We start from the raw sequence: 17,457 nt of genomic DNA, 5'->3' as shown, positions 1-17,457 counted from the left end.
CAATCATGGGATGGCCATGGTTGGAAAAAACTTCTGATCCTTTGGAGCTGCCAGGTGTTTGCTTCACCTCTGCTGTACTCCAGAAGGGGTACCGTGCCTGCAAAGGGAAAATATCTGGGTTTTATCCAGTCTCTGTAAGGCTCCTGTATGATATTGTTTAATATTACAGCATTTTTCTTTATTCCATGGTATTTTCCATAAAGAAGTACCACTTCTGTCATCTAAATGTAAGCAAAATCTTTTGCGTATCTCTGCTACTTACCAAGTGGTGTCATTAATCTAGACAGATAACTTCTTTGAGATTTAGTTCATTAAAACTGTTTGAAGTCATGATGGAGCTGTAAGCCAGTGGTTTTGAGATGATTGTATCTTGGAAAGGCCTGGGTAGTGTAAACTAAGCACTTCCCACATCCAGGAGGTGTGGCACCGTGTGAAATAGGCCACTAGTGCTGAGGTATAAGCTTTCATCTCATGCTTTACATATAAATTAGTTATGGCCAAATTAAGTCCATAGGAGATCTCTGATCTTTGATAGCTATACTAACTTTGACATTTTCAACTTATATTATTTTGAAGTCTGGTAGATTTGTGATACCTAGTGCTGAAGTTGCATAAACTTGCTCCTGGCCTCCTGCCACAGTGTGCTGGTGTTAAACCTGCCTGAGGAAGACTGTCACCACTGGAAATGGTTAATTGAAACTTTACAATTAGAATAAGAAATGTGAGTAAGAAAAGAAGTCTCCAACAGGCCCTGTAACAGAAGAGGGCAGGCTTTAATTAACAAGAGAAACGTGTGCTGAAGATTATTGAGAATATGTGATTTGTAGACATTTCTGATGAGGGAAGCGAACGTGGGTTGGCAGAGGAATGTAACAGCAGAGTCTGTCTCCAGTGTTGGGCTGCAGGCACAGAGCACAGCACAGAGCAGCTGTTTTCTAATATCATAGAAGTGGGAGCTTTTGGGTCAGTAATTATCCCTGATGAACAGTGGGATGTTCTGTACCTGTGAGCATTGGCAACAGCTGCTCTGCAAGGCCCTCCTGGCTGGGCAGGGGCTCGGGCTCAGCCCTGGCCCCTCCGGCAGCTGCTCGTGCCAGAGTTGGGTCACACTGGGAGAATGGCAGCATGTAGGTCCAGCAGGCAATGAACTGACATCTACTGGGAGCCATATTCCAGCAGCATGGTTGCTCTGGAGAGGAGGAGTGCACTCCTAAAATCAGAGATGTAGGCCAATTTCTACTTAGGGAAATTGCTGTTTTGAGTTTGCTGCTGAATGCATGTGTTTGACTCTCCAAAGACACCTCGTGCATTAGAAGAGTCCAGATTATCTGCTTCAGTTGGGAAATGAAACCCTGAGAGCTTTTGAGGATCTGAAATAAATTCCAGAAAATTGCTGTTTCAAAGTTTGCTATGAGATCTCTTGTTCTGCAACTTCTTAGAGCCACCACAGCTTCTCCAGGCAGAGCGATCTCACTTGCAGCTTTTATTGCTGCTTTCTCTCGAGGAGTGCAGGTATAGGGGACAACTGATTTTGTTTATTAGTTTTTAACAACCATTCTTAGTCTGAAATATGAAAAGTTGTTTGGTGTCACAATATACTTTTTAATAATTAAATGTGAATTAGAACTACTCGTTGAAACCCATCTTTGGTACCACTTTATTCCCCTAAGTGTGGTCTGTAGCCAAGGCTCTTTATGCTTCTGAAGTAAGACTACCTTGTTTATTGCTCATTTTGTTTTCCTGGAAGTGTGCTTCATCTTTCCAGTCTCTTGCTACTTTGCAAGAGAGAATTACTGCACTTAGAGCTTGAGTTCAGATATTTCTGACGTAGATCCAAGTACAGCTGTTCCCCAGGGAATGACATCCCTGTGCGCTCCCAAACCCGGGGGAATGACAGGGGCTGTTGCCTCAGTTCCTGAACTCTTTTCTTCCTCCTCCATTCAGCTTGAGGGAGGTTTGTCGAAACTTCAAACGTGTTTCATTAGCATCTGAAAACACAACCGGAGCACAGAGAAGACCTTTCAGAACTTGCTAGCTGAGGTGGCCAGCAGGCAGCCCTTGCTGGGTGCAGTGGTGAGCTCACTGGTCGCTGCGGGCTGTTGCCTGGGGACACTTCGGGTGGCTTCTTAGAGCTGGGTTTGGCTCCACCAGCTCTTCTGGAGGTGAAGGATGACAGCTACCTGAAAGTTTATTTGCAGGCCTTGGAAGGGTTAAATGTTTCCTTTGTGGCAGTGAAGGACATGGAGCTCTGCCAAGCGTTTAGATTTGAAAAGCAGCTGGAGTTTAACCGCTCTTAGCAAGCAGTTCAGTGCAGGAAGGGGGAGACTGCAATAATAAGCTTCTCGGTGCCCTTCATAACACTGTCATTAAGTTTGGTCAGTATTTTCCATCTGGACTCCCACGCTGGCTAGAGCTGTGGTGCAGAGCCCGGGCCCACCCATCCTGGTGCTGCAAGAGGACAAGCTCAGGGCTTCGAGGAAGAAGCAAGGCTGGGAACACACAGAGGGAGCAGGGACCTCTCTTCTGCTCCAGGAGCTCAGGAGTGGCTCAGTTTTATAGGTGATGAGATCACTGTTTGGAAATGAGATTGTTACCAGTAACTGACTTATTCCAATTTTACAATGGACTATTTTGGGTGCATTTGGAAAGTTGTTCTCTGATCTCAGAGAATTATCAATGCCCCCAGCTTTTGATCAACAAGGCTCATTCCAGTCCTCCCAGCTCCTTCTACACCATTCATCTCTTGGTTTCTGTGCAGACATGGCACTGCTGCTGCCACCTGTGTGGGCTTTCACCAGCCCAGACACCTCCTGTGTAGTGCTCAGTGGGCTATGGGCAGAGATCATCCAAAAGGAGGGCAGCTCAAGCCTGTGAGTCAGAGCAGCTCTCCTGGGTTGAAACCTTGTTGTTGGAGAGCATCGCTGGAGCAGGGCAGGATTTTTATAAAAGGAGCTTAAATGAGAAACAAGAGTATGTGATGGATGGATGGGTATGTGATGGGTATGTGTAGCTTCCCCATGACAAAAGGTTTGGAGGATGGGCTTTGGATTTGACTCTGGATTGGATCAAATGTTTCAACATAGCAAACAACACATTAAGTAATAGGACATACATACTGCAACAAGACTTAATGCTGTTTAAGTAGTTATAAGAGATTTAAACAGCTGCAGGATATGCTGTAGTAACAGTGTCTCAGCTCAAATCTCTCTAATACTGTGCAGAGAAGAAATTCATGACAGTGCATGTCTTTGTTTTCCAGTGTTGCAATAAACCCATTCTTAATGCCATAGCTTCACAAAGCTTTTTATTTAATGGTTTGGAAAAAAAAAAAATCAATATATCTTAAGCTGAGTATATTAGTAGGGTGGTGCCCCAGCATTAATCAGACAGATGTATCCATAGTAAGGTGCTTTGTCATGGAGTAGGTGTCTGGGTAATGAGAGGACAGGTAAAATGTCTTCAGAAGTGACCTGGATGTTGGGAAATTTGCTAATGACACCAAGATGAGTGGAAAGGCTGACACTCCAGAAGGGAGGGCCACCCTCCAGGATGACCTAGACAGGCTGGAGGAGTGGGCGAGCAGGAACCTTCTGAAGTTCAACAGGGAGAAGTGCAAGGTCTTGCACCTGGGAACATGTAACCCAGGAGTGCAGTTCAGCCTGGGATCCATCTGGCTGGAGAAGCAGCCCTGTGGAAAGGGACCTGGGGGTCTTGGCGGGTAACAGGCTCACCATGAGTGAACAGTGAACTGCAGGACAAAGAGAGCCACAGGGATGCTGGGCTGCATCACTGAGGGCATCAGCAGCAGAGATCAAGAAGTCATCATCCCACTCTGCTCAGCACTGGTCAGACCAAACCTGGAGCATTGCCTTCAGTTCTGGTCCCTGCTCTACAAAAAGGATGGGACAGCTGGAGAGGGTCCAGAGAAGGGCCACAAGGATGATGAGAGGACTGGAGGACCTGCCATATGAGGAGAGGCTGAGAGAACTGGGTTGTTCAGCTGTGAGAAAAGAAGGCTCAGGGGAGACCTTATTACCATGTTCCAGTTCCTAAAGGGTGGCTCCCAAGAAGATGGACACTCCCTATTTACAAGGAAAAGACAAGGGATCATGAGCACAAGTTGCTCCTGGGGAAATTCCAATTGGACACAAGAGGTAAATTTTTCCCCATGAGGACAGTCCAACATTGGAACAGTCTCCCAAGGGAAGTGGTGGATTCCCCCACATTGGACAATTTTAAGTCTCAGCTTGACAGGGTGCTGAGCCACCTCATATAAACTATAGTAGTACCTAGAAGGGTTGGACCAGATGATCCTTGAGGTCCCTTCCAACCTGGCATTCTGTGATTCTGAAAAAAAAGACCTACAAAAAACCCCAACCAAACACAGGCAATTGTGCACATTTGCAACCGAAACTTAAGTTAAGCAGCTGTGTCTCCTCCATTTGACACTTCAGAGCTATTAGGAGCATTACGTGTACATTATGTTAATAGCTGTTATGCTCTTTTCCCCAGTTTCTGCAGGAGACTGAACACGCTGCGAGTTGCTCATATTCCACCTCTTCTCTGTCATTTCTGATTTTTTTCCCTGCAGGATATTTGTCAGAGAAGACTGGGCATGTCTCATGTCAATTAGAGCTTTTCGGATCTTGTCTCCTAGTCCAAAAATACATAAACAAGTAAGGGTGCAACTTCTGCTGGGAAATTCAGATTTGCTCAGTGGTTCCAGATGCATAAAATGGGCCTGGAGCTGGCCCAGGTGTAGGGAAACCTTGAAAGGGGTGAGGTGAGGAACTTTCTTAAAAAGTTCTTGTAGTGTTAGTTGCAGAACAATGCAAGGTGCTAACACAGGTGTCCCTGGTGCTGTATTTGGGAGGTTTGGACCCTGCTGTCGAGCTGTGCTAGCATGGCAGAGCTGTCTGCAGACATCTGAGTGTAGTTCAGGTTCCCACAAGAGCACTGGTGGGCTTTGAACTTCTTGCCTTGACTTCACTTGCCACTGCTGCTGGTTGTGTCATGTGTGCCCTGTGCCCCCGCACCATTCCCAAAGCAAAACAAGATTCCAAAGAGGCACCTGGGAAAGGAGACTTTGTCTGGGGTATGAGTCAACTCTCTTGGGGACGTTTTGACTCAGTAATTTTTTTATTTGTATGAAATGCCATTAAAGGTTGAGTTTGCTTTTGAAAACCTGAATGAAACGCTGATTTCTGCTTCCAGGTGACCTTCCTCTCCTGTTTGTATCTACCTCTGTCTGCAGTCACACCGAGGCTGAGAAAGTTGAGCAGCTTTTCAGGAGATGGACTGTGTCGTGGCATGACTGGCAATAAAAGAGTGAAGAGTCCAAACAATAGTTTAGCATAATGTCTTCTTGACTTTTCTCCAGTGGGCTTGTGTGAGCAGGACACTTGTTCTAAGTTCTGGAAAAAACACTTGGATTGATGCAGACAGTGACTTTCTCTACTGGTTGTGTGGTCTGATTCAATATTTCTTCTGAATGTGTTTATGTTGTAAAACACTGCTGAGAACAGGCTCATTTCTCTGTCATAAGAACTGTTTTATTAGAAATTTCGCATGCAGTGTTGGGAGAAGAGGCCACAGGTGCTGGATACAATAAGAAAAAAACTACGATTTGTGTTCAAAGGATGGTCCATTTCTGTTGTGTAGGTCTGGAGAGGGATGTCTGTGGCTTACAAACTGCAGTATAAAAGCTATGGTAGTGACACTGGAGTAACTCCGTGGCTGTTGATATCAGTGAGAAAAGTTGAATGCTGAACAAATGTCATAAAAGTGTTTACTGTATGTTTTTATATAGACAGAAAGCAGCTAGAGATACAGCTGTGCCTGGCTGTCAGTCTCCACCAGACTTGTTTTCATTTCCCACCATTTAGTGTGTGGGATAAGTGTGTGTATTGTGATATGGCCTGAATTTTATACAGGGGTTGGATGGGAAATCTGCTGCTTTTCCCAACCTGGGGCTGCCTGAGCAATGGTGTCTACAGGGCTTTTATTTATAAATCTTTCCTTGTACAAAGCAGCATTTTGTGCTGCTCGTTTCTGTACACATTGGTGCTGGTGTGACTGCAGGCAGTTTCTCCTGTGAACGAGGATGCAGAGTCAGGTCACCATGGCATTTCTCCTTTGCATAAGTAAATAAATGGGTTGATACTATTTTATACTGTAGTAACAGAGCGGGCAAAATTGGAAAACCAAGAAGCTCATGTAGCTCCAGCATCTGAGGAGGCAGAGAGAGAGAAGGGTCAGGAGGTGGTGCTGGCCACACATGGCTGCTGTTGGCCTCATCACACCCAGAGGGTTTGCCCATTGCCAGGGACTACAAACAGTCTTGTGACAGGGCTGATCTTTGTTGCGGTCCTGAAAGTACAGGTTTCCAAACTTTTGTTCATACATAGTGAACAGTTGGATCTGCTGGAACTCCTTATCTTTTTTTTTCCTGCTAAATAATAGTATTTTGGTCTGTAATACTAAAACCAGTAATATTTAAGACCCTGTAACTTGAGAACTGGGGAAAGACTATTTTTGGTTTCTTATGCAATATTAAGTTGACTTGTGTTGTAGGAGTATTTTTATTTTTAATTTTTTTAATTACACAGTGATGTAATACTTAGCCACAGGACCCCACTCCTCAAGTGTGCAAAGGAAACAGTTGAAATCCACAGGAAGCTGTGAATTAGACCCACAACTTGCAACTGCTGCTTTTTGTAGCCTAAATAATGTAATTTGTTAGTTGTGTTTATGTCTGGTGACTCGAAGTTTTCTTCCTGTGCATGGGAAAGCTTGATGGTCCATATTTTCAGTTCTTGCTTTCACCAGTGGGACCTGGAGTAGATGATGTAGCTTTGAGGTTGGCTCTTCTAGAGTGGCAGCTGTGAGAAGCTGTGGCAGCTGAAGCATCTCATTTGAGAAGGTGCTGGAGAAGGCACTAAGTTACCAAGGTGTCTGAGGACTATTTGTCTTCCCAGTTTTCATGCTGGTATTTAATAAAATGTCTAAGAGATTACGCTTTATGGATCATTTTTGTGGACTCGGTAGGGTTAGGCTAAAGGTTGGACTTGACAATCTTAAGGGTCTTTTCCAATCTAAATGATTCCAACTTGATATGTTAGGGTGTACTAGGGAGGTAGGTGCTAAGGACCAGGCTTTTGGCAGTGATGGAGGACAGCAGTTGTGGCTTTGATATGTGGGAAAGGGTAGATTCAAAACTGGTCCTGTGATTTCTAGCACCAGTGCTGCTCGGAGGGACCCCTCACACAACCTAAGCAAAGGTGGGAGGATGAGAACACTGAAGGCAAGCTCTGTAGCAGCAGCAGCAGAATGTTCTATGGCCTTTAGATTAGTCTTTTCCTGGGCAGGATGGATGCATAGCTCATGCATAGGGGGAATATTCTCTAGGTTGGGAAGCTGATGGGGTTTGTCAGGTATATGATTACTCAATGGGATTTTCTGGCCATCCCTTCTCCACACAGTGGTAATAATATTCTGTAAGTGCTGTATGATTTGCTTTGGGGGAAGGTGTGACTTTTTATATGGCTGTGAGCTGAGCCAGGCAGCCCCTTATATTCCATCTCCCCCCTTCTCCCTTCTGGTCAGGGCTTGCTCAGATCAGAGGAGGGAGGAGAGAGCCACTAAAGCCATTGAGAAGCATCAGGGGTCACTGAAAGGTTCAGACTCATCTGTAGCTCTACTCACTTTATCTATACATGTGAGGAATTGTAAAATGCCATCTGTGAGAACACGTGCAATGTATGTGTGCCTGTCTTCAAATACATTAATACCAATTTCTTTATGGGTAATAGAAAAATCTGAGCAAGGAAGGATGCAATAGCTTCTCTTCCCTGCAGAAAAAAAGCCCTGCTCTTTGGTCAGTTACATGAGGTAGCATGGACCCAGTTTAGTCTTGTGGAGGTGTGCACATTTATTTGACAAGAAGATGCTGAGAGCAAAGTGAATATGCAGCTTGTTAAACAGCCAATGAATCTAGGTTATATCTTCCTTCCCCAGTCAGGAAACAAGGGAGCTATTTTTAAATCTGGCCTTCCTGTACACATTGAAGTAGTTATTTTTCTTGTGCTAGACAGAACACAACAACACTTTCACATTAAATAATGAGCTCTTACTGTTGCTCTGATTTAAATGGCCAGGACTGGACAGAAACCATTCTTCCTCCAAAAAAGACTGGCTCCAATGATTTCTCCAGGCACTGACCTCTGCAAAGATGAGATCATCCAGGGAGGAAGGGGAGCAAAGCAACCTGAATGGTGGGGAGAGAAGCTTGCCAGTAGCTTTGCTGGAAGTCTTCCATTGCATTTCACTTGCTTGGGAAGGGGGGAAATTACAGATAAAACTTCCTAATTCGTTTGATCCAGGAGCCTTTTGCAATTATAACTTTTAAACAGGAGTCTGGCTGGATGCCCTTTCTGCCAGAGGTCATTCATTACCGCTGTTAAGGAGGAATGAAGGTGTGGATTCTGTAGCCTTCAGCTCCCTGCAGTGCACCCGTGGCCCTGCGTTGGTGCAGGGACAGAGCCAACACTTGCTCAGTGCACATGGGAGGTAGCAACTTTGCATTTGCGTTGTTGTACTGTAGTGTCTGGTTTCAACAATTTGTGTCTGTTTGAGCTTCTCAACACGCTGGGAAGTGGTGCCCTTCTCTTAATTGATAAAAATACACAGACAAGTTTGTACAGTCTAATCTCTACCTGACATGTGAGGGAGCTGTAATTTAAATTTATTAGTCTTACGGGTTGCAGGTGATTCTGTCTTTGTGCTCAAAATGTGCCAGATTCAAGTCTTGGCATATGCTGCTGCCACAAACTTTGACTCTGAACTTTCTGCAGGGGCCTGTTGATACCTGTTGTGCTTTTGTGTGTTCCTGCTGCACACTGACAGGACACACCTCATCCTTTGCTGATGCTCTTGGTTCTAACCCAAGTGGAGATCACTGGAGGAGTCTGAGTTTGGATGCCAGAGGATAAAGCTTCTTGGCTAGGCTGCTGGATAGAGGAAAATAGATGTATGATACCATAACCTAACCAGCTGAAATGATAGGCGGCCTGTTTCATGAGCCTTTGTTTTGTGCTGATTTTAGAGCTGTTTGGAAAACCATCCTGTCACTTCAGAGCTACAGCTGCTACAATATCTGGATCCTATTTTTATAGGCAACTATACTGCCTACTTGCCTATCTCTGAAGAGATTTCTGCTAATGTTTTAGAACATATTTTTTACTTTGTTTTAGTTAAGCATTTGAAGATGTGGGAAAAAAACGGAGGAAAATATTTGGAGGAAAGTAAGGTTGGAAAAAAACAGAGCTGAATACAGTGAGCCATTCAGATAGCTGCTGGATATGAGCTGGCTCAATTTATTTGTCTGTGTACATGAAAGATCTGAAAATCATACTACTCCAATATATTGATTTTTATTTATCTACTCTGAAACAATAATGGTTTTGTTTTTGTTTTTTTTTTTTTTTTAAACACCTTTCTTGGAGATCTTGGATATGTTGTGGGCTGAGGGGAGGGAATATTTTATGTCAACCACAGTTGCTGCTTCTTTCTACCTGGGAATCCTGGATTTCATTTAAACTTTTAACTCGGTGTCTCTCTCCAAAAGGATTCATTAGAACATATTTCCAAATTATGGCACTGGATGTAAAGAAGAGGGCATAAGGAAATGTTCTGTTAAAAGCAGCAACGAATGTGTCTCCAAATAAGAATATCTGGAGTAATCTCAGTCTTTCTCTGTTGAAAAGACCCTTTTTGTTTAAGTGTTAACAGATTCAGGTGTCAACTTTTGATCAGGAAAACTTTTGTCTGTTGCTTACAGCCAGTGAGACAACAGAGGTGTGAGTGCTGCTTTCCCTGCTCACTCTTCAGCTTTTCTTTGAGTCAAGATTGAAAATTTGTCAGAGAAGCAAGAAAACAAGAACTAATTATTGTGTAAATTAATTTATTTTCTCTAAGTTCATTCCAAGGGGTTACGGAGTTGGGGGTGAGTTTCTTTTTTAATGGAATCTAATTTATTAATGCACAGAAGGAAAGATAAAATTTAGGAATGCAATTGTAGCTGATCAAATCCCCATCATTTTGGGGTTTGTTTTTCCAGGTCAATCAGAATGTGGAAATCCAAAGGGCCCGTCTGCGAGATGATATTAAGGAATATAAATTCCGAGAGGCACGTTTGCTGCAAGACTACACTGAGCTCGAAGAGGAAAACATCTGTCTCCAGAAACAAGTGTCTGTCCTGAAGCAAAACCAGGTAAGTTTTTCAAAACAGTGAGCATTGCTTTGGTAGCACTTGTTAATTCCTGTGTTACAACTTAGTTCTGCTTCGTTTGAAAATCCAACCCCTTCTTTTCTATGTTTGTACTGGTTTTGAGGCTGTAAGCAGTGTCTTTAGTACCAAGAGTTGTCCCAAAATGTTTAAGTCCTTTCTGACTCTGTTTATACACATTCATAAGACTTTATTGCTTCTACTTAGGCCTTCACATCCTTCCACTTCTTTCTGTCCCTTGGATGGAAATGAAGTCTCTACCAGTTTGGTTTGTGACTTGGTTTAGGGTTTTTTATTTTTTCAGTGTCTCTTTGCAATACTTCATCCATTCATCCAGTTCTATAATATCTGTATCTGGTTGTATTTCTGAACATATGTTTTCATTGATACTTCGTGCCTAAATTATCTCTCCAGTTCTGCACACTTCCTCTCTTCTAGCTACTTCCATTAAATATGGACTAGTGTCACAGTAGCTCTATACTGTCAGACCTGGGTGACTGTTTATTTGAAAAGTCACCTTTAATTGCACACTTCAGCTGTTTTCATAATTTTAGAAAACTACATTTTTGGAACAACTCAAAGAGTTTCCCTGAGTTATCATTTGCAGAGGTAACTAGACTGGGTTGGCACTGCTCTCTTATCTTCATCTATCAATTGCAGACTTGCTGTTTTTATTCTTCAGGTACCTGTCAGTCTCATTGTATAAATAAAACTCAAGGTTCCATTGAGAAAGTGGTATAATATTCCTGAAATAAAGCTCTTGAAGAAGACATGAGTGTTAATGCCATCTGTTGGAGTGGGTACATAGCAAAGCTGATTAGGATCTGCTTCAGTGTTGGGAATGAAAGCTGTCCTACCAAGCCAGCTCTTTGGGATATTGAATGGATTTCATATGTCTCCAGGTGAAAATCCATGCCAGCCTTTATCACTTTGGCCTCACTGATGTACCCAAAAGGGGGTTCCAAGTTGGACCTGTTCTCACCTGAGTGTGGTTGGTCTCATTATGCTGTTTTGGGTGCCCTGACATCAGACACTAGAGATTAAGGGGCTATTATGCTCTAGATGGAGACTAGAAGAGAGAGTGATCTGGTGAAATCCAACCGGAGTAGCTGGTTACTTTTGTTTATTACCTTTTTTGTGTCATTCATTGTATTCAGAGGAGCAAGTGAAAGTTCCCAGCTCCATGTTCCCATGCTAAAATAGACACATGGAGGAATGCTGTCACTCTGGGATGAACAAAGTTTAACCTCAGATGCTATATTGTCCGTTGCTAGCAATTACTGACTGCTGTGTTTGTGTTCTGGAACCTTTGAAAATGGTTTGTCATTTTAAATATTTGAGCTCAGTGCAGGTACAGCACCAAGAACTAATTATTCTCATGGCAATGGATTATTTAATTTTCTCCTTTGTCCTAATCCTACTTGATGAATGTTATTAAACTTTAATTATCCCACTGACATAACTAGAAGAAGCCATCAAGTTTTCCCAGGCTTAACTTGCAAAACTGGATTACCATGATTAGCCAATGGTTAACCTGGTTTTTAAATCAGGTGTGGTTCAGCACTGCCAGGCTGGTCTATGTTGGCATCTCAGATTCCTTTAGCAGTTGGAAAAATAAGTAGGGTCATGGATCATGTAGGATGTTTTCCTTTCTTTCATAGTCAAAGAGGAATTCTTCAGGCTTTGTTTGTTTTTTCCCCCAAGGAATTAAACATTTCCCACTAATGGTTGGTGTTCAATGCTTCAATGCAAGAGAGGTTTAAAAAAAACACAATTTGCCAGGTAAAAATTTACAGATGCCATCAAATGTTATGTAGCAGCAGTAAGAGTGTGAAGTGTAGAGTCTGAATTGTAGTGCCCTCAAGATGTGCTGAGGTGATGATGACAGAAATGAGAAACCATTACATTTGGGATGTGTAAAAGGCAGAGTTTGATTGTTTGGTGCATCCCAACAGTTTTACGCCCAGTTATTCTAACTGCAGTGCAGCAGAGTATCAGAAGCATAGCTTTGCAGTGCTGGGTTTTGGAAGTGTTGAGCTTGAATTTGTGGGAAGGTTGGCCAGGGAATTTGTTAATCAAACAGAGAGAGTTTGCATAATGTAGTAGGAAAGCCTGTTTTGTGATGCCTCTGTATCTACTACTTGTCTTAATTAAGCTGGAATAGATCAAGCTCATTTGATGGTTTGCTTGGAAGTTTTATTCCGTGGTCTCTCTGAAGGTGTAAACTATGGAATCAGTGTTTACAGTCAGTGCCAAAACTAGACTCCAGAACTGAAAAAAATATTCTATTCTTGCCAGATTTTTCTGAAATTAAACATTCAAAATTAGAATTACTTGGTGCATTGCAGGAAGGTATTTTCATTAGGATTTTTTTTCCCCTTTCATTTCTTTGTCCCCAGGTGGAGTTTGAAGGCCTGAAACATGAAATCAAAAGGCTTGAAGAAGAAACAGAATTTCTCAACAGCCAACTGGAAGATGCCATACGGCTGAAGGAGATTTCTGAACGCCAGCTTGAGGAGGCATTAGAGACCCTGAAGACTGAGAGGGAGCAGAAGAACAATCTCCGTAAGGAGCTCTCTCACTACATGAACATCAATGACTCCATGTACAACAGCCACCTGAACATCTCCTTGGATGGACTGAAGTTCAGTGATGAAGCCACAGAGCCAAATAACGATGAAATCATGAATGGATTTGAACAAAACTGCCTCAGCAAACTCAGCAATGGCAAGAACAGTACATCAACACCCAAGAAAAATGAAAGCTTCCCTCCAGCTCCAAGTCTGGTTTCAGATCTTCTGAGTGAATTAAACATTTCTGAAATCCAGAAGCTGAAACAACAGCTTGTGCAGGTGAGTGGGTTCACTGAACAACCATGTACTTCCAAATAGCTGTTGGAGTTTATTTGGGTTGTAATTTTGGTCTTTTCAGTATCTCATGTGGCCACCATATAGTATTGATCTATATTTGGCAAGGCTCTAATTTAGAATTTGAGGATGTTGGGCTCCCCAGTTCAAGAGGGATAGGGATTTACTCAAGAGAGTCCAACAGAGGCTACAAGGATGATGAAGGGACTGGAACACCTGCCTGATGAGGAAAGGCTGAGAGACCTGGGGCTGTTCAGTCTGGAGAGGAGAAGACTGAGGGGGGATCTAATTAATGTCTATAAATACATGAGGGCATCAAGAAGGCAGGACAAGCTCTTGTCACTTGTGCCCTGTGACAGGACGAGGGGCAATGGATTCAAACTGGAGCCCAGGAAGTTCCACCTCAACATGAGGAGAAACTTCTTTCCTGTGAGGGTGACAGAGCCCTGGGACAGGCTGCCCAGAGAGGCTGTGGAGTCTCCTTCTCTGGAAACTTTCCAGACCTGTCTGGATGCCTTTCTGAGTGACCTGCTCTAGTTTTGGTCCTGCTCTGGCAGGGGGGTTGGGCTCGATGATCTTCAGAGGTCCCTTCCATCCTCTGACATTCTGTGATTCTGTGATATTAAATGTTGGTCAGTGGTAAGAGCAGAGCTTTTCTTCTTTTTGCCATTTTGGATGCAAAGAAGCAGTCACGTCCTGTGTTTGGAGGAAAGCTGTAAGGCATCTTCTGCACAGTCACTGCTTTGTCTGCTTCATTATCACTAGTGAGAAAGGCAGAATTTTATTTAAAAATTGGTAGTTACTCCAAATCATCTTCCTGAAAAGGAGTTCCATACACCTCCTTTTTTTCTGTAATTAGTTTGAAGAACATGCAGTTTTATTCAGTACCAAGCATTTCTGTGTTATACCTGTGCTGTTGGGAGGTTGAACAGTGTTTAAAACAAAGTCTGAAACATATTTGTGTTGCCTATACATGTTTTCAGGGTTTTTTTGCCAAGCTTTTTTTTTAAGTGTTCCATAAGAAAGAGCCTTTGTGGTAAAAAATGGCTGTATTTTTTTAAAATAAGAACTTTCACAGAAGAAGCTTTCAAAGGTGGTTGAGCCACCATCCCTGGAGACATCTAAAAAGACAGATTTGGTGCTGGCAGACAGGGTTTAGTGGTGGATGCAGCAGAGTTAGGGTAGTGGTTGGACTTGATTATCTTGAAGGTCTTTTCCAACCAGAATGATAACTGTGATACTATGATAAGTTTCAGTATTTCTGAGTCTTTCATGAAACCCCAGGCTTCCACCTTAGGTTAGCTGCATGTTTTGTAATATTTACTTGATAACAGTTAACCATAGCTTATCTTAATCTGAAAGGATGTTTCCACAATGAGACCATCAGGTACGGAAGAAATGTGTGCGTTGTGGAGTGGAAGTGAGAAAGAATTGGCAAGGAACTCTGTGCTTGAGATAGTTTTGGCCTTTTCCATAAGTTGTGGGCAGTTGGATTTCTGTAACCATATGGACCCTGGCTAAGTTGCTGCCTCTCGTAATAAAACCAGTGAAGTTTCCTTTACATAGATGGCATGTTTATGCATTTCAGATGGAAAGGGAAAAGGTGAACTTGTTAACGACGCTACAGGAATCTCAGAAGCAGCTGGAAAATACACGAGGAGCCCTTTCAGAGCAGCATGAGAAAGTTGGCAGACTCACAGAAAACCTGAATGCGATGAAGAAACTCCAGGTCAGCAAGGAACGTCAGTCAGCCCTTGACAACGAGAAGGACCGAGACAGCCATGAAGATGGAGACTATTATGAAGTTGACATCAATGGGCCAGAGATCCTGGAGTGCAAGTACAAAGTGGCTGTAGCAGAGATTACTGACCTAAAAGAAGAGCTTAAAAATCTTAAGACCAAATACAAAGAGTGTGAGTCTAAGTATGAGGAAGAGAAAAGCAGATATGAGACCGAGAGCCAAGCTCTTACTGAGAAGATCACGTCGCTAGAAAAATCCAGTAGGCATGATAGAGAACAGGTGGCCAGACTGGAGAAGGAGCTGAAGAAAGTCAGTGATGTTGCTGGAGAAACACAGGGCAGCCTCAGCGTGGCCCAAGATGAACTGGTCACCTTCAGTGAAGAGCTGGCCAATTTATACCACCATGTCTGCATGTGCAACAATGAGACGCCAAACAGAGTGATGCTGGATTACTACAAGGAAGGTAAAGGTGGACGCAGTAGTCCAGAGGCCAAGGGAAGAAGGTCTCCCATTCTTCTTTCTAAAGGGCTGTTAACTATAGAGCTAGGAAAGTCAGAGAATGGAAGCAGTGACAGCAGCCCATCTCCAGTGTCATCTTTGCCATCTCCCGTGTTGGATCCTCGGAAGGAACCCATGAACATCTACAACTTGATTGCTATCATCCGGGATCAGATCAAGCACCTGCAAGCTGCTGTGGACAGAACAACTGAGCTGTCGAGGCAGCGTGTTGCCACTCAAGAACTTGGGCCAGTGGTGGACAAAGACAAGGAAGCTCTCATGGAAGAAATCCTGAAGCTGAAGTCACTGCTGAGCACCAAGAGAGAACAGATAGCAACTCTGAGAACTGTGCTGAAGGCCAACAAACAGGTAAGCAGGTCTTAAAGATATGAAGGTTATAGTGCTAGGAAATTAGGTCAATAAACAAGAGAATTTATCTGCAATATCCTCAACTCAGTGGAGTTTTTGTTGCTGATATTTGGTACAAGGCTGAAGAGGTTGTTCCGTTAGAGGCACAGAGCTGTCCTACTGTAAAGCTGAGCACTGGGTCTTTGGCTTGTCACATACTCATGAGACTTTTTTATTAAGCTTAAAGTAGCTTCAGTCTGCCTGCCTGAATCATATCAGATTGTATTTAATGTATAACACCTAAAATAAGGAGGTAAATCTTACTTTCTACTTGAAATAATTCTAGTAGTTACCCCTAAAAGAGTTCTTAAACTTTTGTACTCACCTCTCTTAAATTGCAAAATTAAAGAAAGCCCTCAAAGGTGAGGAAGTGATATAAAAATATAGTCAAAATCACAGGGATGAAAGGTGAAGTTAGTTTTTGTGGATTGGGCTGTGCCATTTGATACGCATTAGCTGTGCAGTAGATGAAAAGTAACTGCCATTAAGACACCAGGTGACATGCTTCATTGTCTCATCTAGAGTTGAAGTAATGCAATTGGCATTGGTTTTAAATATATATATATAGTGTTGTTTAAGAAATAAATATATACTTTCAGTTTTCTTTTGCACATTTTAATAAAGGTGTCTTAAAATGTAAGATTGGCAAAATGCTGTCAGGGTTAGGGAACTGTATTAGTGATTGATGAATGCCTTTAAATATAGATAAACTAAATAGACTTTTGTTCTTTGTATTGAAGTATGTAAAGTTTAAGTTCTTTTAGCAGTTGGGAACTGGTGTCACTAAATGTATATCCTGTAACTTCCTCAAGGTTGCTGTGTGGTTAAAGGGAGTAGGAGACTCCCACATCTCATCTGTTTTCAGTGTCCAAAAAAGAAGTGTTATTTCATTTGTACAAGAAAAGTTGACCAGAAGCTTAATATTCCAGCACAAACTTAATGTTTAATTATGTGAATAGTGATTAAAAATCTCTTAGCCAACCACTTTGTGAACAGTTTCATGAACTGTGTATGTTGTAAAATATAAAGGGTGAGTGTCAGGAGGACAGAGCCAGGCTCTTCTCACTGATGTCCAGTGATAGGACAAGGGGCAATGGGCACAAGCTGGAGCACAGGAGTTCTACGTAAACATAAGGAAAAACTTCTTTGCTGTGAGGGTGACAGAGCCCTGGGACAGGCTGCCCAGAGAGGCTGTGGAGTCTCCTTCTCTGGAAACTTTCAAGACCTGTCTGGACACCATCCTGTGTGACATGCTCTAGGTGACCCTGCTCTGGCAGGGGGGTTGGACTGGGTGGTCTTTCAAGGTCCCTTCCAACCCCTAACTTTCTGTGATTCTGTATAACTAGTGTGTTTCTGTTCTTGGTAAACAACAGACTGCAGAGGTAGCCCTTGCCAACTTAAAAAGCAAGTATGAGAACGAGAAGGCCATGGTTACAGAGACCATGATGAAGCTGCGGAATGAGCTGAAGGCTTTGAAAGAAGATGCTGCCACCTTCTCTTCCCTGAGAGCAATGTTTGCCACAAGGTAAGGAACCTTACTTACCTTTCTTTACCAAGCTAAAGAAAGTGAAGATGTTGCAGACATCTTTATTCTTGGTTTATCCATCCTGCAGTTGGCATCTCTGTCCTTTCATTTAGCTAATTTGGGTTGCATGTGC

The 17,457-nt window shown here is 42.9% G+C and overlaps 1 protein-coding gene across 5 annotated transcripts in view; it reads left to right on the top strand.

Annotated features, from left to right (window-relative positions):
- BICD2 (BICD cargo adaptor 2) overlaps positions 1-17,457 on the top strand; it is a 93,870-nt gene that overhangs the window by 59,219 nt on the left and 17,194 nt on the right. For all 5 annotated transcript variants that reach the window (XM_051627622.1, XM_051627621.1, XM_051627619.1 and 2 more), the window contains exons 3-6: positions 10,118-10,270; positions 12,685-13,137; positions 14,741-15,760; positions 17,173-17,324. In XM_051627622.1, the coding sequence (XP_051483582.1) occupies positions 10,118-10,270; positions 12,685-13,137; positions 14,741-15,760; positions 17,173-17,324 (1,778 nt within the window). The remainder of the gene's footprint in view (positions 1-10,117; positions 10,271-12,684; positions 13,138-14,740; positions 15,761-17,172; positions 17,325-17,457) is intronic.

This window comes from Apus apus, chromosome 9, assembly GCF_020740795.1.
Source record: "Apus apus isolate bApuApu2 chromosome 9, bApuApu2.pri.cur, whole genome shotgun sequence".
Classification (NCBI taxonomy): domain Eukaryota; kingdom Metazoa; phylum Chordata; class Aves; order Apodiformes; family Apodidae; genus Apus; species Apus apus.
The sequence above is the reverse complement of the archived record's forward strand: the minus strand, read 5'-3'. Positions and strand labels throughout refer to the sequence as shown.